Source organism: Salmo salar, chromosome 18, assembly GCF_965601325.2.
Source record: "Salmo salar chromosome 18, fSalSal1, whole genome shotgun sequence".
NCBI lineage: Eukaryota > Metazoa > Chordata > Actinopteri > Salmoniformes > Salmonidae > Salmo > Salmo salar.
The window spans coordinates 81,935,030-81,961,656 of NC_138308.1; the positions used below are offsets into that span (position 1 = coordinate 81,935,030).

The window sequence follows — 26,627 nt, forward strand, 5'->3', positions numbered from 1 at the left end:
TCATTAGAGTCAGAGCAGAAGGGGAGCAGGTCAAGTACAAATGCTGGTTAATTATTGTTATTTATTTTTATAATTGTGGGGGGTCAAGGTGAGGAGCTGGATTATTTAAGATACTGTTTAAAGAGGTTGGGTTTCAGAAGATGGGCAGGGACTCTGCTGTCGTATCTTCTAGGGGAAGCTGGTTCCACCATTAGGATGTCAGGACAGAGAAGATCTTGTGTAGTGCTGGGACAACATAAATATACTGCTCAAAAAAATAAAGGCAACACTTAAACAACACATCCTAGATCTGAATGAAAGAAATAATCTTATTAAATACTTTTTTCTTTACATAGTTGAATGTGCTGACAACAAAATCACACAAAAATAATCAATGGAAATCCAATTTATCAACCCATGGAGGTCTGGATTTGGAGTCACACTCAAAATTAAAGTGGAAAACCACACTACAGGCTGATCCAACCTTGATGTAATGTCATTAAAACAAGTCAAAATGAGGCTCAGTAGTGTATGTGGCCTCCACGTGCCTGTATGACCTCCCTACAACGCCAGGGCATGCTCCTGATGAGGTGGCGGATGGTCTCCTGAGGGATCTCCTCCCAGACCTGGACTAAAGCATCCGCCAACTCCTGGACAGTCTGTGGTGCAATGTGGCGTTGGTGGATGGAGCGAGACATGATGCCGTGCTCAATTGGATTCAGGTCTGGGGAACGGGCGGGCCAGTCCATAGCATCAATGCCTTCCTCTTGCAGGAACTGCTGACACACTCCAGCCACATGAGGTCTAGCATTGTCTTGCATTAGGAGGAACCCAGGGCCAACCGCACCAGCATATGGTCTCACAAGGGGTCTGAGGATCTCATCTCGGTACCTAATGGCAGTCAGGCTACCTCTGGTGAGCACATGGAGGGCTGTGCGGCCCCCCAAAGAAATGCCACCCCACACCATGACTGACCCACCACCAAACCGGTCATGCTGGAGGATGTTGCAGGCAGCAGAACGTTCTCCACGGCGTCTCCAGACTCTGTCACGTCTGTCACATGCTCAGTGTGAACCTGCTTTCATCTGTGAAGAGCACAGGGCGCCAGTGGCGAATTTGCCAATCTTGGTGTTCTCTGGCAAATGCCAAACGTCCTGCACAGTGTTGGGCTGTAAGCACAACCCCCACCTGTGGACGTCGGGCCCTCATACCACCCTCATGGAGTCTGTTTCTGACCGTTTGAGCAGACACATGCACATTTGTGGCCTGCTGAAGGTCATTTTGCAGGGCTCTGGCAGTGCTTCTCCTGCTCCTCCTTGCACAAAGGCGGAGGTAGTGGTCCTGCTGCTGGGTTGTTGCCCTCCAACGGCCTCCTCCACGTCTCCTGATGTACTGGCCTGTCTCATGGTAGCGCCTCCATGCTCTGGACACTACGCTGACAGACAGAGCAAACCTTCTTGCCACAGCTCGCATTGATGTGCCATCCTGGATGAGCTGCACTACCTGAGCCACTTGTGTGGGTTGTAGACTCCGTCTCATGCTACCACTAGAGTGAAAGCATCGCCAGCATTCAAAAGTGACCAAAACATCAGCCAGGAAGCATAGGAATTGAGAAGTGGTCTGTGGTCCCCACCTGCAGAACCACTCCTTTATTGGGGGTGTCTTGCTAATTGCCTATAATTTCCACCTGTTGTCTATTCCATTTCCACAACAGCATGTGAAATGTATTGTCAATCAGTGTTGCTTCCTAAGTAGACAGTTTGATTTCACAGAAGTGTGATTGACTTGGAGTTACATAGTGTTGTTTAAGTGTTCCCTTTATTTTTTTGAGCAGTGTACATGAGCACCAGGGGGGCCCCAGGACAGAGAAGAGCTTGTGTAGTGCTAGGACAACATCAATACATGAGCACCAGGGGGGCCCCAGGACAGAGAAGAGCTTGTGTAGTGCAGGGACAACATAAATACATGTGCACCAAGGGGGCCCCAGGACAGAGAAGAGCTTGTGTAGTGCTGGGATAACATCAATACATGAGCACCAGGGGGGCCCCAGGACAGAGAAGAGCTTGTGTAGTGCTGGGACAACATCAATACATGAGCACCAGGGGGGCCCCAGGACAGAGAAGAGCTTGTGTAGTGCTAGGACAACATCAATACATGAGCACCAGGGGGGCCCCAGGACAAAGTTTGAGAAATCCTGATGTAGGGAATGGGGTGCCATTTAGGAGGAAAGCGCAGTCAATTCTATTCTGAGACTGTCCTGTTGTCAAAATGAATAACATTTTAGGCTCAATAAATAAATGAACAGCAGCGCTGAATAATACATGGAATATGTCATTATGTACAACAATGGTTTGACTTGAGTATTACGTTTCAGGCATAGTCACTGTAGAGTATGTGTGGATTAAAATAACCAATAAACAAATTGATAAATTATGCATTGTGGAGCCTACAGCCTATTCAAATGTTGCAGTGGGTACTGAATGGCACAAAGTGTTGCCAAGGGCCAAATGTGGCCACAGCATGTTATAATGTGAACTATGTCGGTATGTGGTGTGAGATGGGTCTACAGTAAGAAGCAATTTATCACTGGGTGGCACTTAGTCAAATGCTGAGCTCTGTTCCTCGATGTTCACAGTCAATTGCAAGAAAAATGATAAATCGGTGTCTGGTTAGGCTGTGTGGAGTGTCATTGAACCCGACAGGCCAACAGAGGACTGGCCACCCCTCTGAGCCTGGTTCCTCTCTAGGTATCTTTCCTAAATTCCTGTCTTCTGTGGAGTTTTTCTCCTGGCCACTGTGCTTCTGCCTCTGCATTGCTTGTTCTTTGGGATTTTTGGCTGAGTAGGCTATCTGTAAACCACTTTGTGACAGCTGCAGATGTAACATGGTCTTAATGAAATGCATTTGATTGATTTAATTTGATTGCATAGACTACTGTAGGATATGCTGCGCACTATGACAGGCAAAGTGTGTTTGCAGATTTTTTATTTTTATTTGAAAGCCTCCGCAAGTGAAGTTTCTGAAGGTGATGACGTTTGGCCCCGCCCAGTATCTTCTCCTCCAATAAGAATCCACACTAAAAGTCGCACTTTCTTTCTCAGCGCACTGCAGAGCCAAGACCAATGGAGGCAAGGGGACGTAAAACGAGAACCGTGCTGCAGCGGGACCGTAGACAAGGCTGATTAATTAGTCAAATAAAAAGCCCGGTAACCCAACACCTCGGTCGGTTCAGGGCACTTGAGGCTGAGGATACAGTAGGTTAGGCTACCTGTAGATTTGATCAATTGCAGGTAAGTCGCGTCCATGATTTCGCGAAGTTACGCATGATTCCTCCCTAATATATTGTTTTTGTCATTATTTTCGATTTTGAAATAGTGTCGGCTTATATTTGGTGCATAACGAATTGTGAGGGAGACTGGCAAACCCCCACAACTCAGCCCAGCATTTATAATTTACGACTTGCAGTCAAGCTGACGGTGGCCGAAGGTCTCTCACAAATATGCTCGCTCACTGTTTACCGACAGCATCAAGCTCTCGCCGCCCGTCCATCGGTTGTTTGTTTTCAACCTGAATATTTGCTTGTGTTTGTACAGCCTGCCAGTCTCGTTTCTATTGCGTGATTAATCAAAATACTGTACATTTGAATAGGCTCCTAGCCTTTAATCGCCTGTGCGATTGGCTCAGGTTAGGCCTAGAGCAGCTCTGTAGCCTATGTAAAGTGTCTAAAACAATGATGATGCGATATCGCACTACTTTCTAACCCAATAATGGACTAAAGTAGCCTAACGTTACTTCATATAGTCCAAGGACCTTAAATGTTTTGTTTAAAGGCGAATTGGCTCTGGAAGCCAAAACAGCCAAATACTCCATATAAACGTGAATTGAGTCTCACTTGCGGTATGGTTTTAGAAACACACAGCCCTCTTTCACATAACACAAATAATTCCATAAATGCAAAATATACACTTTTACTGTACACTGTTTTAACCGGTTTTAACAGTTGCAGCTGACAGTATTTTCCCCTGTCAACAGTTTGGCATCTGTCTTCCCTTGACACACCGGTGTTCAGCGACGCAGATGGCAAATTAGCACAGGTCCACTCTGTCTTGTGTCAGTTTTCCGTGAACAAGCGCTGTAACATGGAAATGTGGCCGTGTGGGAACCCTTACCCTAACCCTAAAGGTGTATATCAATCTACACTTTTGTTTTTCCAAATGATTTTTCACCAATATGACATATGGTCCTTATGTTTCCAAAACCTTACCGCAAATGATGCGTGTTAATGTTCAGACCAAGGGTCGGGGTTCATAACAGAACTCCCCGTACAGAATACTCATTTCTCCAACGACCCTTATGTGTAGTGTAGTGAAACCGAGTCATGGTCAAGGGCTAACTGCTTCCATGACCTGTATCAGGACAGACCAGTCACAGATAAGTAGGCCTAGGCTACACAAATAACCGGTTAGTCACAGTAAACACCCCCATTTTCTATTTTACAGGGAATTCTGTTCTCATTTCCTCATCGAACGAACGGCGAGTCTGTCTGCTTCGAGTTCTGTCAACAAATACGCACTGGAAACCCGGTTTCAATTGGTGCAGAATAGGAGTCCTTTTCTCTGCATACGTATGCAGACCAGAGGAAGCTGATTTTGACTGCTGCAGCCTGAGTGCGCAGTTACAGCATTGGGTAGAGGGAGAGAGCGAGGGGATAGCCTGCCTAAATCTTTACAGTCACGGAATCAAACACGGAGTCAAGCACAACCGCTGCCGGATGCGGCATGATGGAAGGACGCTGTGTAGAAACTAAAGTCTAAGGAAGAAATACCCGAACTTGAGGACACAGACGGCGGTCTTTTGCGTTAGAGTTCGATGGGATTTCGGCAGCGATATTAATCGGTCTTTCACCCTCCTTCTGAAATTCAGCATCCAGTGTGAAGCTCATCCGTTTCACGGGACCATCGCGCTGCTGCGGAGGACATGAGAAATGTAAACAGAAACGTTGGATTTTAAAACTGCGTGCAGGTCGCAGTCCCGGGATAACCGAGATGGAGCGAGTCGAGCCGGACCGGTATCAGGAGGCGGCGGAGCCACCCATCCACGCGGTCCACGGGCCGAACCGGATCAGGCCCTCGTCCTACCGGGCACTGCGCAGCGCTGTGTCCAGCTTGGCCCGGATAGATGACTTCATCTGCGAGAAGATTGGCTCGGGTTTCTTCTCAGAAGTGTTCAAGGTAAGTTACCTATACATTACATGTCAGAGTTTGGAGCTCAGGGCCTCTCCTGTAGCCTATTCATAAAGTGTCTTAGAGTAAGAGTGCTGATTTAGGATCAGTTTTTACTGCTTGATCATAATTGATATGGAGAAAAGGTCCTGATCCTAGATCAGCACTCCTACTCTGAGATGCTTTAAATACGGGTCCAGACTAACTGACTTGTTTTAGCAAGTCTAGGTTTTATGCAAAACAGTGGGGGATAAGATGGCCAACCTAACTCCGTTTGGGCATCTGAGCATCCATGTTAAGGTCATCATTGGCACCAAGCATGAAACATGATGACCATGCATTCTTACCTGATGCATCAGGTAACAATCTTGGTACCAAATGGCATCCTATTTAGTGTACTACCATTGACCAGGGCCCACATAAGTCTTTGGTCAGAAGTAGTGTACTAAATAAGGAATGGGGTGCCATTTGGAACATAATCTAGGTCTTGTAGGCTAGTGGCTAGTTGGCCTTTACTCTCTCTCTCTGTGTGTGTGTGTCTTAAGTTGGGGACCTTCTTTGGAAGGACATTTTCCAGAAACACTTATATAATTTTTTGTATAAAATGTTATGTAGAAAACAAGAAGCTTCTAAATACCTAACACTCAAGGAAGTTAGATAAGGTAGGCTTACATGGTGATGGGCTTGATGATGATTTTGCTGCTGGTGACCACAACACCACATTGACCCCCCCACCAGAACTGTCTGTGGCTCACCAGGTTTGGGGTCATATTCCATTCCAGTCAATTCAGGAATTACACTGAAATTCCAATACTTTTCAATGAGGACAATTTGGAAATGGAATTTGGTTTACTTTGTGAATTGACCCCAACCCTATAGCCCACATTACAGGGAAGGGACAGTGTTTTGGTGTGAAAGTGATACCTGTTCCTGGCCTATTGGTCTGTACGCAGAGATAGATGTTAACCCTACTCAAAGGGCAATTTCACGAGAACAGAAGGATGCTGACGCTGATTTTGCACTTAAAAAATTGTCAAACAAAAGCCAATGACTTTAAAACAAACTTTACAACTCTATGCACAAGGACTACTTCATTCCCTGTATGTTATGGGCTGGTTTACAAATTTGACTAATCACCACACTATTTCTGCATAAAACGGTCAAATCAACGCAATATTATCACTTAACTGATCCATCACTGCAGTACAAAGAGGGCTCGCATTTTCAACCTACCACTGCATATTAGCTGCATAATATGGTTAAATCAACCCACACGTAAAAAATGTGACAGTCATTGTATATTGCCATAAAGTACAGAATTGCTGCAGCAAAATCAAGCATTTATGCTTAAAAATATCACAAATCCATGAAAAATCCAGGGGGGATTCCAATTTAACAATTTCCACTGAGCAATTCTCCATTACTTGAACATATGCAAAGTTTGGTAACAGATTGACTGCTTTGCTGTTTGTGCAATCATTCAGTTGCTGAACTTTGGCTCTGCACTATTCAAGTAAATGTTTTTTTTTTTTTTTATAAATGTGAAAAATAAGTCGTCCGTTTGCTTAGTTGTATGGTTTTTAACTTTGCAATTTCTTTGTATTTTCTAAGTGCAAAATCTGAGTCTCCGCATTGTTCCGTTAATGTGAAATTGCCCCTAAACTGCATGAGGAGGAAGTCCAGGGGGTTCAGCCTGGTCTGTGTCCCAAATGACACCCTGTTCCAGGGGTTCCCAATCTTTTACTTTACACAACCCTAAATTGACACTAGAACATGCAGGGGACCCAACTTGGAAAAATGATATCCCCTGGTTGCTGTGCTCATATTCACTCAATTTTAGGTCCCGCTGGCTGTCCAGACACAATGACATGAACACGCATTCTATTTCATTTAACCTTTATTTAACTAGGCAAGTCAGTTAAGAACAAATTCTGATTTACAGTAATGGCCTACCAGAAGGCAAAAGGCCTCCTGTGGGGACAGGGGGCCTGGGATTAAAAAAATAAATACAATATAAATATAGGACAAAACACACATCACAACAAGGGAACACTAAATAGAGACCTAAGACGACAACATAGCAAGGCAGCAAAACCCAAACATGGTGCAAACATTATTGGGCACAGACAACAGCACAAAGGGCAAGAGGGTAGAGGCAACAATACATCACACAAAGCAGCCACAAGTGTCAGTAAGAGTGTCCATGATTGAGTCTTTAAATGAAGAGTGAGTGTTTGTTGCAGCTCGTTCCTTTCACTAGCTGCAGCGAACTGAAGAGTTACCCAGGGATGTGTGTGCTTTGGGGACCTTTAACAGAATGTGACTGGCAGAACGGGTGTTGGATGTGGAGAATGAGGGCTGCAGTAGATATCTTAGGAGGGAGAGAGGCCTAAGAGGGTTTTATAAATAAGCATCAACCAGTGGGTCTTGCGACAGGTATACAGAGATGATCAGTTTACAGATGAGTATAGAGTGCAGTGATTTGTCCTATAAGTAACATTGGTGGCAAATCTGATGGCTGAATGGGGAAAGAACACCTAGCCGCTCGAGAGCACCCTTACCTGCCGATCTATAAATGATTTCTCCATAATCTAGCTTAGGTAGGATGGTCATCTGAATCAGGGTTAGTTTGGGAGCTGGGGTGAAAGAGGAGTGATTACAATAGAGGAAACCAAGTCTAGATTTAACTTTAGCCTGCAGCTTTGATATGTGCTGAGGGAAGGACAGTGCACCATCTAGCCATACTCCCAAGTACGTGTATGAGGTGACTACCTCAAGCTCTAAACCCTCCGAGGTAGTAATAACACCTGTGGGAAGAGGGGCATTCTTCTTACCAAACCATATAACCTTTGTTTTGGAGGTGTTCAGAACAAGGTTACGGGTAGAGAAAGCTTGTTGGACACTAAGAAAGTTTTGTTGTAGAGTATTTAATACAATCCGGGGAGGGTCCAGCTGAGTATGTATCTGCATATAAATGGATGAGAGCTTCCTACTGCCTGAGCTATGTTGTTGATGTAAATTGAGACGAGCGTGGGGCCTAGGATTGAGCCTTGGTGTACTCCCTTGGTGACAGGCAGTGGCTGAGACAGCAGATTTTCTGACTTTATACACAGCACTCTTTGAGAGAGGTAGTTAGCAAACCAGGCCAAAGACCCCTCAGACACCAATACTCCTTAGCCGGCCCATGAGAATGGAATGGTCTACCGTATCAAAAGCTTTGGCCATGTCAATAAAAATAGCAGCACAACATTGCTTAGATTCAAGGGCAATGGTGACATTGAGGACCTTTAAGGTTGCAGTGACACATCCATAACCTGAGCGGAAACCAGATTTCATACCTGAGAGACTGTAGACCTCAAGAAAGCCAGTCCGTTGACTATTGACAAGTTTTTCCAACAGTTGATAAACGGGGCAAAATTAGAAATAGGCCTGTAACAGTTTGGATCTGCTTGATCTCCCCCTTTCAATAAAGGACAAACTGTGGCTGCCTTCCAAGCAATGGGAACCTCCCCAGAAAGGAGAGACAGGCTTTGCGATGATGGGGGCAGCAACCTTAAAGAAGAAAGGGTCTAAACCATCTGACCCAGATGTTTTTGGGGTGTCAAGTTTTAGGAGCTCCTTTAGTCTTCCCTGTGGCTCAGTTGGTAGAGCATGGTGTTTACAACGCCAGCATGGTGTGTGCAATGCCAGGGTTGTGGGTTCGATTCCCACGGGGGGCCAGTACAAAAAAAAGAAAAATAATGCATGAAATGTATGCATTCACTACTGTAAGTCGCTCTGGAAAAGAGCGTCTGCTAAATGACTAAAATGTAAATGTAGCACCTCGGACTCAGTGACTGCCTACAGGGAGAAAGTTTGTAGCGGGGCAGGGGAAAAAGAGGGAGAAGCATCGGGGATAGTCGCATTAGAAGGGGTGGGCGATGAGGAAATGTTTGACGGGCAAGGAGGCATGGCTGAGTCAAATGGGAATCCTGACTTAATGACGTGGTGATTTAAAGAGCTCAGCCATGTGCTTCTTGTCAGTAACATCCACATTAAGGGACATGGGCAGCTGTGAGGAGGAGCGTTTATTCTCCAGGTCTTTAACCACTTTCCAGAACTTCATGGGGTTAGACCCCATTCTAGTAGTGTAAGGGGTCATTAGTTGATACTTAAAGGTTGTATTCTATACCCATTTGAAGAGAAACATTTTGTATGATAAGATTAGACTTTCTTAGGTAACCCATTTCAATTTGAGGGGTCCCAACCCCAAGTTTGGGAACCACTGCCCTATTCCCTACATAGCTCAGAGCTCTATGGGCTACATAAGCAATAGTGTCAACTTCATCTAGTCCTGCTCCTGTTTCACAGAGCATTGTAATGTTCATAACATTGTGCCAGGAGTTTTTCTTAAACATGTGTCCTGACCTGGAAAAACTCCAGTTGCAAGTTATAGCATATAAATTGGTTTCTGTAGTATTTCCTGGTCAGGAAAAACTCTGGGCCGTAGGTATACCGTCAACAACTGACCGGAGTCCAGTTAACCATTACCCTAACCATCGTGGTTAAGGTAACGAGGTCTGTTAAGAATCTCACACTCGGGCCCCTTTTTAAAACAACTGTTCTGGGACCTTGTTAGCACAGATAACTATATGGTTCAGGAAAATGTTATCCTAGAGCTGTCATTAGACTAGGAGGTTGAGTTATGCTCCTACTGTATCACACACTCTGATCACTCCTCCTCCCAGCCATGTTGCCCTTTGACTGGGCAGTGAGCATGCAAATGACTTGGGGTTTAAAAGTGTCAGCTGTAAAGATGCCTCTCTTGATTGAGCAACCTGCCCTTTGATAACGGCATATGAATGCAAATTCTTTCTACCGCAGCAATTACATGGAGTTCCAATCTAACTGTTATAATGTTCAGATGACATGACAGACTGTGTGGTAATAGAGCCATAAATGATCCTCTCCCCTCTGTGTTCACACACCCTCTGAAGCGTTGAGTCCTGATGCCGGATTATAAACAGAGCTGCACTTAACACTTGGCATCCTGCCATCTCTAGTGTTATTCAGCACCTTCTTTGTCACACACACACACTCTGGATCAATGGATGCTTTCCTCACAGCGGTCAGGCAGGTATTCATACCTCAACGCTGCCATTGTGCAATATGAGGAGGGGTGCGCGTGTCAAGACTAATCCTTCAGGTTCTGCTTTTTATCTTTTAGCGAGAGAGCTCCCTAGACCGACCTGTCTGCCGTACTGTAACTGTTACTTCCTGTACAGGCAGGCAGGAGTCCTGGTACTTCCTTATTCAGATCATCTGACTGAATCACAAATGATCATTGTTTTGGCCACAGAAATATAATACAATTAATAGTAATTATATTACTGTTCTAATGAAGTGAGGTGAACACACTTAGAATTAGAATGTTCCATTCTAGCTATTCTATACTGAAGGAAAATATGAACACAACATGTAAAGTGTTGGTCACGTGTTTCATGAGCTGAAAAAAAGCTCCCAGAAATGTTCAATACGCAAACTTATTTCTCTCAGTTTTCTTTGCACAAATTTGTTTACATCTCTGTTAGTGAGCTTTTCTCCTTTGCCAAGATAATCCATCCACCTGACAGGTGTGGCATATGATTGGAACCAGCGACCTTTCAGTTACTGGCCCAACCCTCTTAACCGCTAGGCTACCTGCCGCCCCATTCACACTCACCTGCTTTTCACTGCCAGAACATGCGGATGGTTTCTTTAGCTAAATGCTTCAAATGTCAACATGATCATATTGGTAAAATATCTCTCTCTCTCGCTCTGCTTTCAATTTACTGCCACAGATTGATCTGCAACATTATAGTTCATTCTTATCTCTTGAATTTATTGGCCTATTTATTTTCTTGCTTCACATTCTCTTTGCAAGCCTTCTGTGGTACATTCTGTGTTTTTTATATCCTATCTATCTCTGAGGACACTGCTGGATCTGGCAGGGTATAATCACTACTGCATTTGCACAGAGATGACTGACTCGGACAGCATTTGAATGAACGTTTGTCTGTGTGCGCATGTGAGGAAGTCTGTGTTTGATTGACAGGCTGGATTAAGTGCTCTCCTCCAGGGTCCTGTTGTCAAAACTGAATAGAGTTCTATCAGAGGAGAGTCCGGTTGTGGGAAGTCTGCCCTTTCCCAAATCAGCCGTTCTGAGAAACTACTCCTTAAACAGACCTTTCACACACACACACACTCTCTGTGACATGCACACCATCCTCTGAGTCAGTAATCTCCTGTGCGAACTCGGCAGTAATTTATTTTACCCAGACAGACCTAGCATCACACACACACACCTATCCATCATCGACTGTCACCCATGTGTTAGTGATCTGTTACAATGAGTGACATTATGAGTCAGTCAGGCTGTTCATTGGCTGGGGTTTGGAGGAGAAGGACTTAGAAGCAGGGAAAAGTGCTAGCAATTATTTCTCCCCTCCAGTCAGAGCTTGTGATCATATCAATCAAGAGGTGTGTGTTCCCTTTGTTTATGTTTCACATGAGCTCACATGCACCTACTTGGTGTTTAAAATGCACGCACACCTACTTGGTGTGTTTTTTAAATGCACGCGCACCTACTTGGTATTTAAATGCACGTGCACATATTTGACTGTTCTTTCCATTTCCCTCTGCTCTGTCTCCACGTTCTGTAGTGTGTAAGAATCTTGTTGTCCCTGCTACGCCCCAGCACCCTGGCCCCACCCACAGCATTACAGTAGGTAAACAGACCAGGGATGTGTTCATTTCGCACCAAACTGGGACAAAACTGACTTCAACAGGGAGTGAGTGACTACCTGGACAAATGTTGTGTTGCAAAACATTTTGCTATGATGTGCCCTAATGAACATGATCCAGATGGTTGTGGCGGTGTGACTGAAGGGACAGTGAGTCAGCCCAGAGAGGGGCAGTGGGAGGAGGAAAGGCGTAGTGAGAAAATGTTTCTACTGTGGAGCAGAAGAGAGAGGGGGCTTCTTTTGATGTCCTGAAGCTGCTAGGCTTACACACACACACACACACAGCAAGAGTGGGGAAGGGCTGTCATAGCATTAGATACTGGAGTTGTGGTGGGGCTGTGTGTGTGTGTGTGTGTGTGTGTGTGTGTGTGTGTGTGTGTGTGTGTGTGTGTGTGTGTGAGCTCAGTACCGATGATGTGCAAAACACTAAATGGTGTGGAGTGTATCAGGTCCTGGTCAAGAGTTTAGACAGTGGATCATGTTTTATTTAAAAGACTACCCAGGAAGACAGTCAGGTCCTGGTTTAGATAGTGGATCATGTTCTATTTAAAGACTACCCAGGAAGACAGTCAGGTCCTGGTTTAGACAGTGGATCATGTTCTATTTAAAGACTACCCAGGAAGACAGTCAGGTCCTGGTTTAGACAGTGGATCATGTTTTATTTAAAAGACTACCCAGGAAGACAGTCAGGTCCTGGTTTAGATAGTGGATCATGTTCTATTTAAAGACTACCCAGGAAGACAGTCAGGTCCTGGTTTAGACAGTGGATCATGTTCTATTTAAAGACTACCCAGGAAGACAGTCAGGTCCTGGTTTAGATAGTGGATCATGTTCTATTTAAAGACTACCCAGGAAGACAGTCAGGTCCTGGTTTAGATAGTGGATCATGTTCTATTTAAAGGCTCCCCAGTCAGGTCCTCCCTGCCTGTTTTTATTATGGACTTTGTTCAGATACCAGCCCCACATGAATCCCCTGGTGTCATCTCCAGATCACCAAGAAAATGACAATTTTAGCCAAATAGACCAGAGTAAGATTTATTGGGCATCTCCATGTTCCTGTCACTAGAATGCTGACATCACAGCTACTCACTGTTTAGCTGTGACTGGAGCACTGACACCACACCTACCTACCTGAGGTCGACTCTCTCACCACACTGCCATGGCAAGACTATATTTGCTTGTGGCCACTGGGCAACGGCCTGTATACATGATTACTGAGCGCTTGTTTATTTGAGCTGAAATTCTGCATATGGACGGGACAAAGCAGATGGTCTAGACCAGGGGTGACAGGTAGCCTAGTGGTTAGACCAGGGGTGGGAACTCCAGTCCTCCAGGGCCTGATTGGTGTCACACTTTTTCTCCATCCCTAGAGAACACAGCTGATGAATCAAATGTCATTCTAAAATGAAGATCATGATTAGGTGATTATTGGAGTCAGGTGTGTTAGCTGGGGCAAAACTGTGACACCAATCAGGCCCTCGAGGACTGGAATTTCCCACCCCTGGGTTAGACGGAGAGGGACGGCACAGGCTCTACCTGGGAGAGGGACGGCACAGGCTCTACCTGGGAGAGGGACGGCACAGGCTCTACCTGGTAGAGGGACGGCACAGGCTCTACCTGGTAGAGGGACGGCACAGGCTCTACCTGGTAGAGGGACGGCACAGGCTCTACCTGGTAGAGGGACGGCACAGGCTCTACCTGGTAGAGGGACGGCACAGGCTCTACCTGGTAGAGGGACGGCACAGGCTCTACCTGGTAGTTCAGCAGTTGGCTCATCTCTGCATTAGGGGAGGGGGAGAGAGGCTATTCTGTATGATCCTGTGGTACAGCAATAATAATGTCGTTAAATCCTGTAGCCAGATGTAATAAATTAGATGGGGGAACGAACAACGAGCTAATCCTCAGACGGCACTAGCTCTTACTGGAAGTGTGGTCATAAATGTGTAAAGGCACAGATTGCCTCAATACAGCAGCGGCCACTCGTGTGTGTGTGTGTGTGTGTGTGTGTGTGTCCGCTCCCCATCTCGGACTGCAGTTCAGAGTAGGATGGACCTAATGGTCACTGGTTGACTGTGTGCTGTAGCCTTGATTTAAGATCTAGAGGCCAGACTGTCTGTTTTAATAGATCCACTAACTAGATTTCCCATCACTCCTCTGATCTGCTGGCCAACTCCTATCTACACTGTCACACTGATGTAACCACGCTCTCTGTTCTCTTCATACACCACCACTAGATGTGTGTGTGTCTCTCTCACACTCTCACATACCTACAAACATGACATGTACACCCTCCCAGTACTAAGTGGACTGTTGGACTACTTAGTGGGTATCTGTCTATATGGTCTTAGTTAGAGGGAGATGGGCAGGAGTCCAAGCCCCTCAGAACACACTCAAGGATATAGGGAGTGAGACGCCACGTCACCCTGGTGACCACCAGACACTCTCCACCAAAGCACCCAGCTTAGCCAGAGTAGAGACGTGTAGGCCTGACTGTAGGACCCTCGGGGGGGGCCTACCGGTCTCAGGACCCTCGGGGGGGGCCTACCGGTCTCGGACCCTCGGGGGGCTACCGGTCTCGAACCCTCGGGGGGGGGGGGGGGGGCTACCGGTCTCAAACCCTCGGGGGCTAGACACACCGGAGCGTAACATTTTGGACCAATAAGATCTCACCTCACTTTCAACTCTTTCTCACAGTACAGTTGATGTTCACTGCTTGTCCAATGGTGTCCTTTCTCCAACGCCGGTTGTCATGTCCGTAGCATACGGCCGGCGTCTGACCCTGGTGATGGTTCTCTCTGCAGGTGCAGCACCGTATCAGTGGGCGGGTGATGGCTCTGAAGATGAACACCATGGCCAGTAACAGAGCGAACATGTTGAGGGAGGTCCAGCTGATGAACCGCCTCTCTCACCCCAACATACTCAGGTCTGTTCTGCTTTTATGAGAACACACACTCTGTCCATATCCATCAATGCTTTGGTCTGCAGGGGAAATCCCTCGGTATACACATTTTTAAACCATGCACTTATAAAAGATTGTAAGACTTGTCATAAGGCTTGTATGATGACCCCCTCCCTTATGTTTCCTAATCATCTTCCTGTGTCCTGTCCCAGGTTTGTAGGGGTATGTGTTAATGAGGGACAGCTCCATGCATTAACAGAGGTAAGATCCCCTCTTTAAAACTAGGGTAGACTGACTAGGATGTAGAAACTATTGGTCCGGTTATAGCTACTTTTTATACTTGATACTTCCTTCCTTAACGGTCGTCATGGTTACGTGGGGGGGGGGGGGATCTGAACTCCAGCCAGTAATTTGATTCGACGTCTTGGTTGCCGCACAGTGACCTGTACCTGTCTTGCAAAAAATATATATTTTTTGCATCTCAATGGAGAGTCACCTGTGGTAAAGGTTAGGGAAAGCTGTCGTTTGTCACGGTTACAGCACAGTCGCCTGTTTTTGATTGACGCTTGTCTGTGGTTGTCATGGTTACTTCCAGTACATCAACGGGGGTAACCTTGAGCAGCTGCTGGACAGTGACCAGTACCTGTCGTGGACAGTCAGGATGGGCCTGTCTCTAGACATCGCCAGGGGCCTGCAGTACCTCCACAGCAGAGGCATCTTCCATAGAGACCTCACATCCAAGGTACACACACACGAAGGTACACTCACTTGTATGGATACACACCTCCTGTCGGTAATTGTACATACTAGGGCATGCACACAGGTGGCACGCTCCACATACATACACACTCCTTAACACTAAATAGTGCGTACTCAAGTACACAGTTAACTATAAATGGATTTCAGGGCCCGTATTCATAAAGCTTGTAGGAGTGCTTATCTAGGATCATTTTTACCTTCTGGATCATAATGAATAAGACTACATTGGCAGGAGTGACCTGATCCTAGATCAGCACTCCTACTCTGAGACTCTTTGTGAATACGGGTCCTGACCGCCGTCTTTCTGGTTGTGTCCCGTAGAACTGCCTGGTGCGTTGGGCCAGTGGCCAGTGTACGGCCGTGGTGGGGGACTTTGGCCTGGCAGAGAAAATACCAGAGTACAGGTCAGTGGAGTTTATTCATCATCCGTCTATCAACACAAAGTGATTAGATAACACACCTGAATGGTTGCTCTACCTTCCTTTCTTTCTCACGCTCTCTATCTTGATAGCTCACGCTCGCTCGCTCTCTCCCTCTGTCTTTTGTTCTCTCCATCGATCTTTCACTCCGTCACTGAAACCCCAGGTAGAGGTTGCCTGTAGACACAGCTCGAGGCTCAGCTTCCCTTTCCCCAATCCTCACTATAATGTGTACATAAAAAAAACACAAACTGACCTAATCGCAGTCTTGGGTCTAAAAAAGGAATCATTAATCACACTAAAGCAGAGTCCCATTTTCCAAAGAATGCGAGACGTACTTCCCCCTGAAGAAGTTGTGGTTTGCCAGCTATGTGGAACTATGTGTGATTTAAGCCCCTGTTTCAGGGGGGAAGGGGTACATCGTTCGTTGACTTACTGCGATGGTGTCAATATTTAATCTGGCCGGATTGAGAGAGGGAGAGAGAGACACACACACACACACACACACAGACTCCAGATAAAATGAGTTTATAATGTTAACATTGACACCTCATGTTGGATTCATCACTCAGCCTGTTTTAATCCTCTCGGCTTCTTCCTGTTGACAAGTTGGTGTCCTGCTAATTATTTACAAGTTGCCCATAGTGGGCACAGATCCAATATCAGCTGGACCCTAACCCCCCCCCCCAACCCTAACCCCCCCGGCCTGATAAATGGGTCTGTATCCTTTATGTAAACACTGTCTGAGAGGAAGCAGCTGTCGCGTTAACCCGTTTGTGTGTGTGTGTGTGTGTGTGTGTGCGCACCGTTTCCTGCCGTTTGTCTACGGCCACCCCAGTGTTTACCTTGTGTGTTTTGTTTTTGTACGGCCACGTTGTGTTGATGCGCCACAACATGTTTTTGTTTATTTACGGTGCTTTTAGGTCGAAGGAAACTGATTTGACAGAACATTAGAATTACGAACCAGTGAATGCAATGTCTCCTGTATGTTGATGACCTTCCTCTAATTCTGCATTTGTCAACGTGTGTGTGTGTGTACACTAACTCTGTTTGTTAGAGGGGGGGAGAGAGACAGAGATGGAGTTTAGGAAAGCTTTCCAAATATGGTCAAACTATTCAAGCACACTTGGTCTCTTTCTCTCCCCGGCTGAACGGCAACTCTCTCTCTCGCTCTCACTCCCTTTCTCCCTCCACTTCCCCAAACAGTGTTTACACTGGGAGCTCTCCTTTTCTCTTTCTCAGCTCCCATCACTTCCCTCACTATTTATGCAATATCATGGTTTAGTGAGATGGAAATAGCACAGAGGAAGTGACTGCCGGGGGGTGTTCAGAGCATGCGCCTTGCAGTGACTTGTGTTTGTCTGCCCCTTTATGCCTACACACACACAATAGATTTACCCCATGTAAACCTTCCTTTTGGGATGGTTGTAACTGAACTAGAGCGCGATGAAGCAAGCTGAAGTCTGAACTAGAGCTGTAAAATAATGGCTCTGGGGTCCCCCCCCCCCCCCTATGTTCAGGTCTAGGATCAGATTCCCCTCCCCAGTCCTATTAGTAGGGAAAATGCAAAGCTGACCCTAGACCAGAATCTAAAGGCAACTTCACCGCCTGTAATAATGTCCAGGCCTGTCTTCCTCCGTCTCTGTCCACAGTGAAGAGTCCGACCAGGAGCCTCTGGCTGTGGTGGGCTCCCCCTACTGGATGGCACCGGAAGTCCTGCGAGGAGAGGTCTACAACGAGAAAGTGGACGTCTTTGCCTATGGGATCATCCTGTGTGAGGTCATCGCTAGGATACAGGCCGACCCTGACGTCCTCCCACGCACAGAGGTTTAAACACAACGCACACTCACCCCAACACGCTAGCACACAGTCAGGGTTCACAATATGGGATGATGTGACGTAGACTGAACATCTCCCCCTGGCCGTCGTATGAAACTGCAGTTTAATGGCTCCCATCAGGCAGTAAGTCACAAGTACTTTCATTGAAGTCGCCGACGCCGTCATCTTCTGTTCTATTGTGTAAATTAGGGACTGAAGTGAGTACAGCAAATCAGAGCTCCTGTTGGGAGTCTCTCTAGGGCTCTTTCACTGAGCGACGTCGCTGATCAGCGATGCTCTCTCCCTCTGTAGGACTTTGGTCTGGACATAGAGACGTTTCAGCACATGGTGGGAGACTGTCCCCCTGACTTCCTGAACCTGGCGGTCACCTGCTGCCACGTAAGACACACACGCATGCACTCTCACATCTTCTACCTTTTCTCTCGTTTTATTGTTACCCCTTTTTCCTTCTCCTTCGTACTGTGACTCTTGAGTAACTGACTGACTTAAAATATATATATATTTTGCTCATCTCTCTCCGTCTGTCCATCTCTCGCTCTCAGATGGATCCAAAGCGTCGTCCATCGTTCTCAGCGATCGTAAATGAGCTGGAGAGAAGAGAGACGGAGAGGACGCAGAAAGATGAAGCGGCACTAAAGGGTGTGTGTGTCTGTCCTGGAGGGTATGGAGCGCAGGGAGGTCAGTCTGAAGGGATTCTCCAAAACACAACTGTGTTCAGACAGGAGTCATTAAGACCCAGCTGTTGGTTATTAGCTGGGGGGGGGGGGGTCTGTTTTTCTGGGGTCTAAGAAGAAATGCTGCTCTCAATATTTATCATCGGTCATGATGAAAATGAATAAGAAAGTGGTACTTTTTTCAGTTCAGCTCAGTGGGATGGGGCCTAGCATAGGGACATGTCTAGGAATGTTATATACTGGACAAAAATATATGTCTTCCATATGCACAAAAATCTTATTTCTCTTAAATTTTGCCCCACAAATTTCTTTGCATCCCTGTTAGTGAGCATTTCTCATTTGCCAAGATAATCCATCCACCTGACAGGTGTGGCATATCAAGAAGCTGATTAATAAACAGCACGATCATTACACAGGTGCACCTTGTGCTGGGGACAAAAGGCCACTCTAAAATGTGCAATTTTGTCACACAACAGAATGCCACAGATGACTCAAAGTTTTGAGGGAGCGTGCAAATATCATCCTGAATGCAGGAATGTCCACCAAAATCCACAGACCACATTTAACCATGCCAACCCAGGACCTCCACATCTGGCTTCTTTACCAGAGGGATTTTGAGACCAGCCACCCAGGCAGCTGATAAAACAGAAGTATTTCGGTCTGTAATAAAGCAGACCGACACATTCTGATTAATGCCTGGCTCACCAGTGGGTGGGCCTATGCCCTCCGAGGCTACCCTTGGCTGCACCCCTGCCCTGTTGCGTTAAATCCATAATTTAGGGCCTAATTAATGTATTTCAATTGACTGCACTGTGACTCAGTAAAATATTGAAATTGTGTCATGTATATTTTTGTTCAGTATAGGTAGACTTTTACATTTAGTACAATAGATGGGTATAGGTGTAGGACATTTATTCAATTTTATATATGCCATTTCTAAGGTGCATTGCTAGCCATGTATGACTTTTTTATTTTAATTGAATCTCTCTTTCAGCATCTCTTTCTCCAGATCTCAGCCTGCTGCGAAGACGGTCCCTCTGTCTCCCTGGTGACCCCCGCCTCTGCCGCAGCAAATCAGACATGCTCCCTCCGGTCACGCCCCCCACTCTGGCCCCTCCCACCCGTGTCAACCCCTTCTCCCTGCGAGAGGACCTGAACGGAGGCAAGATCAAACTGTTTGACACGCCCAGCAAGTCAGTCATCTCTTTAACGTTCACCTTACCCCAACCTCTGGACCCCTGTACCACCCCCTCTGACAGAGCGGGGGGTGGGGGTATGCCCCGAGGAAGGCTCCATAGACGCTGCCTGTCCCTACCCTGCACCCCTCCTCCAGATCTCCTGCCCCCCACCACCAAAGACAATAGCGCAGAGAAAACAGACCTAGACACTGATATTAATGAGAGGAATGGAGAGAATGAGGAGGAGAGGGAAATCGTGGAAGAAAGGTTTACCTTTGAGTCTGAGTTCGTAGTTGAGGAGGATGTGGAGAGGAGGAAGAGCATTGAGGGCCTCACTGCCGATGACTCCGGGCTTCCTCTCGACCCAGAGCTGCTGTCATTAGACCAGCTATGTGAAGAGGAGGAAGTGGACACAAGCAGCCATGAGGAAGAACCCATGGACTGCACCAGCTCCCCCGACACTCTAGATGGCACTCAGCCTACACTCCTGCCTTATTCCAAACCCTCTACACCCACCCCCCCTACATTCACCAATGGCTGGGGTAATGTTCCCCCCATATCCAATGACCCTCCCTGTTTGCCCCCCCTACCCTTGCCCCACCTGGGATGGGGGGGCACCAACGGGTACCACTCCACTCCTGGGGGGCCCATAGGGGGCTCGCCGTTCGGCTCCGGTAACGGCACCGGTAACGGTTCTGCTCCCTCTCTGGAGCAGGAGGAGGTTATCTCATGTTCTGGTTGTTGTTTGGCGGGGCTCCGGTTCCCCTCGCTGTGTTTCCGCGCACCCCCTCACAGGAACCCCTATAAGAACCTGAACGGGGACAGTACGGGAGCCAACCGAGGGCTGCTCTATAAAGGTCCTAAGGGGCGACCGTCCTCGCCTACCAACCCAGAGCCTGGCCTTGCCCTGCCTGGGGCGCAAACATAGATACAGAATGCCCCTAACCACAGATCTAGGATCAGATTACACCAAATCCCAACCATATTTCTTAGGAGGGAGACTCTAAACTGACCTTAGATCAGTGCTTAGGGGGCTACTTCATTCCATTTTTACTCAGACGGTGACATGGGAGGTAAAGCTGCTGGTGTGGATGCATTGCTGTGCTGGTGGCCTATGAGTGATGATATGGCACCCTCTGCTGGACTGAGGTGGTAATGATTGTTATAACGCTGTACTAATATAGCCAACACGTATAACCTAATAATGCTGTGCTGGCTGTAAAGGAGTGAGCGGCGATCACACTGTTTCCTACAGCAGATGCAGGCTTGTTGACTGACTGATTCATAAAGAAGCAATGACAATACTTTCCCTCAGCATGGCAACACGTATTGGTCAGAGCCATATTTAAATGTATACATGGCTTTGGTATTGGACCAATCCCCTGGGTTATGTATGTTCTGATATCCTCCTATCGTGCGGGTCTATGGCTCCTTCCCTGACAGTCAGTTGTAAACCATCTTTTTGACTTACGATGAGAAGTGTAATGAATGATATGATTTGTATGTTTTGATACTGTCTGTCTCAATGGGTTTAGGCTCAGCAGTTTGCCTTTGTGTTCAGACAGCTGTATGGTTCACCCTGGAGAGGCCATGAGCAGGGCAGTGTGTGTGTGTGCCAGTGAGTCATACACTGTTCTGTTGACTGATACAGTATGTGACTGATGCTGTATGATGTCTTTTATGGCCCTCATCCTCTAACAGCACTTGTATTATATTGTGACTTATTATTATTTTTGAGAATGGTCAAAGACACACTTCAACAAAGCGATGTGTTGATTAATATTATTTAAATGGCATTGAATAAAACTATACAATGGACGGACTGTCCGTGTGAGTCATTTTCTTTAGCTGGATTGCAGGATTTCTAGCCAACTCTGCTGGCCCATATAGTCATATCTAAGAAGCATTATGTATGTATTTTGTAGTAGTAGGATCTTTATTTGATCACCCTGTTGCAGGGGAACTTTCCTGCAATGCAGGACATCTAAAAGTGGTGTATTTGAGGTTTTAAAAAGGCTTCTGTAGTTTAATTTCCCCTTTTTAGTAATTTGACTTGATTTTCTGTCATGAAAAAAAATATCAAACCCTACACATGTCTTAATTCTAATTTGCTGTTGCTGCATGATTATTATCCTGATGTAGCAAAGGGGCTCAAATTAGGATCCAACATTGTACTGTACCAACTTTACTAAGAAAATAGTGACTCAAAACTAGGCGCTTGTACACAACAAACATTTATACTTGCACACAGCTTGCAAGGTGATTTTTAAATCATGTTTTATCAGTCACATACACGGGGTTAGCAGATGTTATTGTAAGTGTAGTGGTTGTCTCTTTCTGTCTTGCTGCTCGTCTCTCTCTATACCTTTTGGTTTTCTCTCCTGTCTCGCGCACCATGGTTTTCCTTAAAAGTATTTGCAACCCTTGACATTTTCCATGTTTTGGTACTCCCTGAATTTAAAATTGATTTAAAAGTAGGTTTTGTCACACAATGCCCCAAAATGTTTTAGACATTTGTACAAATTACTAAAATGTTAAAGCTGAAATGTCTTGTAAATAAATATTCAACCCCTTTATGGCAAGCCTGAACTTGAGGAGTAAACATTTGCTTAACAAGTCATGCTATGTTGCACGGACTAACTCACTGTGCAATAATGGTGTTAACATGATTTTGGAATGACTACCTCATCTCTTTACCCCATACAATTATCTGTAAGGTCCCTCAGACAAGCAATGAAGTTCAAGCACAGATTCAACGACAAACCCCAGGGAGGTTTTCCAATGCCTCACAAAGAATGGAACCTAGTGGTAGATGGGTAAAAATAAAGAAGCAGACATTGAATATCCATTTGAACATGGTGAAGTTACTTTGGATGGTGTATCAATACACCCAGTCACTACAAAGATACAGGCGTCCTAACTCAGTCAACCAAGAGGAAGGAAAACGCTCATAGTTCTCACAAGTTTTTGTTAAATTGCTGTGATATGAGAGAACTACCAGATTTGAGTTACTCCACAATACTAACCTAATTGACAGTGAAAAGGGAATCTGTACAGACTTAAAACAATTTCCAACATGCATCCTGTTTGCAAAAAGGCACTAAAGCAATACTGTAAAAAATGTGGCTAAGAAATCCAGCTTTCAGCAGGACAATAACCTAAAACGCAAGTGCAATTATACATGACTTACATACCAAGACATTGAATGTTCCTGAGTGGCCTAGTTACAGTTTTGACTTAAATGGGCTTGAAAATCTACGGCAGAACTTGAAAATGGCTGTCTAGCAATGATCAATAACCAACTTGAAAGAGCTTGAAGATTTTTTTTTATTTTAAGAATAATGGGAAATATTGTACAATTCAGGTTTGCAAAGCTCTTAAAGACTTACCCAGAAAGACTCAACTGTAATTGCTGCCAAAGTTGATTCTAATGTATTGACTCACAAGGTTGAATACTTGTCCAATCAAAATATACTCATGTTTTATTTTACATCAATAAAAATAAAGTTTGAATTTTGAACTTTCTGAAGGCACTGTATACAGTATATTTCCACACTGGGGTTAGAATAGTACTGTGAAAATTGTGCAAATGATGCCTTTTTAGTGTAAGAGCTGTTTGAAAAGACTGCCTGAAATTTCAGCCTGTTTGGTGGGATGAAGTTTTGGTTTGCCTGGTGACATCACCAGGCAGTAAATTAGTTCAAGAGATTCTCCGGTACTTTTGTATACTTTTTAGCCAGTAGTTCTGAAAGTAGCATTCACGAGCTAAAAGTGGTCCCCGAAAATTGCGTACTACGTCGTATGTGCACCACGTCATTGTCATTTCTCTTTCACTCTGCTGTGGATGCATGATGTGCCTCTTGTTAACTGTCACTCATATGGCGAAGGGCTGAAGCTCATTGGTTGAACTGGAATTGCTGCGGGGCTGGCACACATGAGGGAAAATGAAGGAGAAATGTCGTAGCACAGCTTCCAGAAATACAGTTGCTTTCAAGCTAGGGACTTCGTGGCTAATTGAGGTAAAATAATAATTCTGCTCATAGATTATGCATATATGAACTACACATTGACACATCCAGCCCAAAGCGGGAGGTTTAAAAAATACTTAGTAGTTGCCAAAGTTCCGCAGCATGTCTTTAATAGACCAATAAGAAAGAGAGTTCCAAACCCCTCTGCCAATAAAAGCTAGTTTTCAGTTTTCCCGTCCCCGCTCAGACCATTTCCAGACAGTCCTAGCAAAATTCTTGCTTGAGAAACTGCTCTTTGCTAAGAAGCTATTTTTGCTTCTTTTTTTCCATTTTAACTGAAAACAATCACAGTAAGGTACTTATGTTACCCAGAAATTATTTAATATTGAGATAAAAGCTGCTGCATTGGACCTTTAAGCTTCAGATTATGTAATTTCCTCTTGAACGCACAAGTACTGTATCACGTCCTGATTCCTCCACCCTTGCTCTCTCTCTATCATCTCTCTCTTTCTTTCTCTCTCTCTCTCTCTCTCTGTGTCTCTTTCTCTCTCACTACTGTCTGTGGATGTAGGTAAGTGACAGCTTACTCTACCTCTCTCCTTTTCAACTTTTACAAATGATTTGAAAAGCATTTTATAGACAGCTACATTGTGTGCATCAGTGGACTTACATGAATGTGGTATCCCTCCCTAAAGGGGATTTTGTTTTGGGAAAATATTTTGTCTGAGTCCTCCTCAGTCTATGTCCTTTGTCCTCCTCACCCGGTGGTCCAGTTTACCAGCTTCTCTGTGTCACCATGGTGACGGTGCCAGGTGTACCGACGACCCTTGTGTTAACAGGATTGTGTATCGCTCTTCTCATCACAGGTGAGTCTGACTTGCTCTCTGTCCATCCATTTTGGGTGCAGTAACTGATCCAATTCACTGTCCTCTCGCACTGTCTATGGGGGGCTCACCACAGGGATGCTCTATATATAGGGTTTGATCTCAATGGCTTAAATGGCCAACTAAAGGTTCAAATAGTATAAAGTGTGTTGTACTGTAGTAATCCATTCAGGAACTGTTAAGTCAATTATGTTAAGTATGTATGAGTTGCGTCTTTAGGCATAGTCATCGTTGTTACTGTAAGATCGTGAATATGAAAGTGTAGCCTATGTCGGTAGTGTGTGTGATCTATTCCTGTGTGTGTGTGTTGACTGTGAATTGTTTCGTGTGAACTCTCAGGATCATCTGGGACCTTCTGTACCACCAGTGTGGCTTCCCTGGATTTAGGATGCCTCCTGCGGTGGGATTGTCCTCAGGCCAACGCTAACACCACCACCTACACTGTCCAAACTAAGACTCAGGGGTGGGTCTGTCTGTCTCTGTCTGTGCTCACTATATTGACTGATCTAATCGACCAGTATCTAGCTCTGTGGAATGCTATATTACTGTGGCCCTATTTTCTAGAATTAGTAACTCATTGTTTTACTGAATGAAAAATCCATACGTTAATGTATGACGTTTTATTTTTCTGTGTAATATTTGTTCTGTGTGTAATTTAGTATCTAGTCATTTAAATATAATATTTGAAATCAAGTCATTGCTTGGTTGAGGGTTCTATCAAGCAACGGGATCCTGATACTCATTTACTGAACAATGAAAGTTAATATGAATTGCGAAACGGTTTGGAGTGTAAGGGAAAGCTAGCCTAGAATGGAAAGGGAAAGTACATGATTGGTGATAGAACAACTGGCTCTGATGAAGGGGAGAAGCGCAGGAAAGAGGTAGAGTGAGTGAGAGAGGGGGAGGTAGCGTGAGAGAATTGATAACGTGTGGTTTTGGCAGAGAAACCTCAGAAGGGTTTTAATCAGAGAGATGAATCAGTCACTCCAGTCTATGGTTTGTTGGCCTTATAAGTAGATAGGAACTGATAGAGAGGCACTACTGTTTTCTACCACAGCTGTGAAACCAAGCCCGTCGCGCTTTCTGCCTGCTCCTCTCAACTGGTTTCAGTCATAACCACCACCACCCAACTAGTCCAACAACCAGGGGGATGTGTGTTATCTTCTATGGGTATTTTTCGAAATGACATTTCCACATACATTTCGAGTGAGTGACTAAGGTGAAACCCATGAATGGATTTGTATTGTTGATTATGAGTGTGGGTGTGTGTGTGTGTGTGTGTGTGTGTGTGTTACAGAGATCCATGGCAGGACGTGGAGGGGTGTGTGCGGATCTCCGCCCAGCACTGTGACGTGTCCCAGGCCTTCTCTGATTTTGAACTCTACAACATGATCCGCCTGGGCCTCCACCAGGGCCCTGGGAGCCCAGTCTGGACAAAACCACGCAAGTTTGACCCAAGTGATTTCAGTCAGTAACCAACCTCTCTGCTCTCAAGACCAATCACATATCTAAAATGCTGGTTTGTTGTTCCAATCAAATGTCACGTAGAGAGCATTTAAACATCTCATTACACTGCAGAATACAAATGGATATGGCTAAAACTGCTGACATGAATAGGTTGGTGTGATTGAAATGACAAAGTGGCTTCTTTGTTTCTCCTCTCCTCAGCCTTCAACCGCCCCTCCGTCTCTGTGACTCTGTCTAGAGAGAGGCTGGTAGTGGAGGTGCACTTCCCCTGTTCTACCAACAGAGGGTGCTTTCCTCTGCAGAGCTGCTGTCCACTGTCAGAACTGATTGACCCCTGGGTCACAGTGACCGTATATAACCAACAGAACCACTCTGACTACAAGGTACCCCCGCTTGTGCCATCTGCAATACCACTTTTTGTTCACCCTCCATCTTCTCTCTTTCTCTCTGTCTCTCTCTCACACTCATGGTCCCTCCCTTTCCCTTACTGCTATGTAAGTGAATCTGTGGAGTGCACTTCTTAAAGTGCTCCAACCATAAACGGTGTCCAGTCTATGGTCTGCTGTGTGTTGTTTGTG

General features: G+C 45.5%; 2 protein-coding genes across 4 annotated transcripts; both read left to right on the forward strand.

Annotated features, from left to right (window-relative positions):
* The first annotated feature begins 3,061 nt into the window (after positions 1 to 3,061).
* Positions 3,062 to 21,548, forward strand: LOC106577845 (testis associated actin remodelling kinase 1). 3 transcript variants are annotated; one of them, XM_014156230.3, is made up of 10 exons: positions 3,062 to 3,269; positions 4,479 to 5,210; positions 14,764 to 14,885; positions 15,074 to 15,122; positions 15,457 to 15,603; positions 15,942 to 16,024; positions 17,692 to 17,866; positions 18,170 to 18,256; positions 18,421 to 18,556; positions 19,547 to 21,548. In XM_014156230.3, the coding sequence occupies exons 2-10, from the start codon at positions 5,025 to 5,027 to the stop codon at positions 20,656 to 20,658; spliced, it is 2,097 nt and encodes a 698-aa protein (XP_014011705.1). In that variant the 5' UTR covers positions 3,062 to 3,269; positions 4,479 to 5,024; the 3' UTR covers positions 20,659 to 21,548. The 3 variants fall into 3 exon arrangements, with proteins under 3 accessions (XP_014011705.1, XP_014011706.1, XP_014011707.1); XM_014156231.3 differs by having other exon boundaries at positions 18,421 to 18,517; XM_014156232.3 differs by lacking the exon at positions 4,479 to 5,210 and having other exon boundaries at positions 3,068 to 3,269.
* A 2,410-nt stretch (positions 21,549 to 23,958) lies between these two features.
* LOC106577849 (uncharacterized) lies at positions 23,959 to 26,252 on the forward strand. The gene is made up of 3 exons (XM_082965195.1): positions 23,959 to 24,564; positions 24,922 to 25,045; positions 25,880 to 26,252. Exons 1-3 carry the CDS (start codon positions 24,495 to 24,497, stop codon positions 26,055 to 26,057), a joined length of 372 nt encoding a protein of 123 aa, XP_082821321.1. The 5' UTR covers positions 23,959 to 24,494; the 3' UTR covers positions 26,058 to 26,252.
* The last annotated feature ends 375 nt before the right edge of the window (positions 26,253 to 26,627 follow it).

Excerpts from the sequence above, each read along its gene's own strand:
- LOC106577849 (XM_082965195.1), top strand. The coding sequence starts at position 24,495 with ATGGTGACGGTGCCAGGTGTACCGACGACCCTTGTGTTAACAGGATTG. Across the intron at positions 24,565-24,921 it reads TATCGCTCTTCTCATCACAG|GATCATCTGGGACCTTCTGT; the intron begins GTGAGTCTGACT and ends GTGAACTCTCAG. Across the intron at positions 25,046-25,879 it reads GTCCAAACTAAGACTCAGGG|AGATCCATGGCAGGACGTGG; the intron begins GTGGGTCTGTCT and ends TGTGTGTTACAG.
- LOC106577845 (XM_014156230.3), top strand. The coding sequence starts at position 5,025 with ATGGAGCGAGTCGAGCCGGACCGGTATCAGGAGGCGGCGGAGCCACCC. Across the intron at positions 5,211-14,763 it reads TCTTCTCAGAAGTGTTCAAG|GTGCAGCACCGTATCAGTGG; the intron begins GTAAGTTACCTA and ends TTCTCTCTGCAG. Across the intron at positions 15,123-15,456 it reads AGCTCCATGCATTAACAGAG|TACATCAACGGGGGTAACCT; the intron begins GTAAGATCCCCT and ends GGTTACTTCCAG.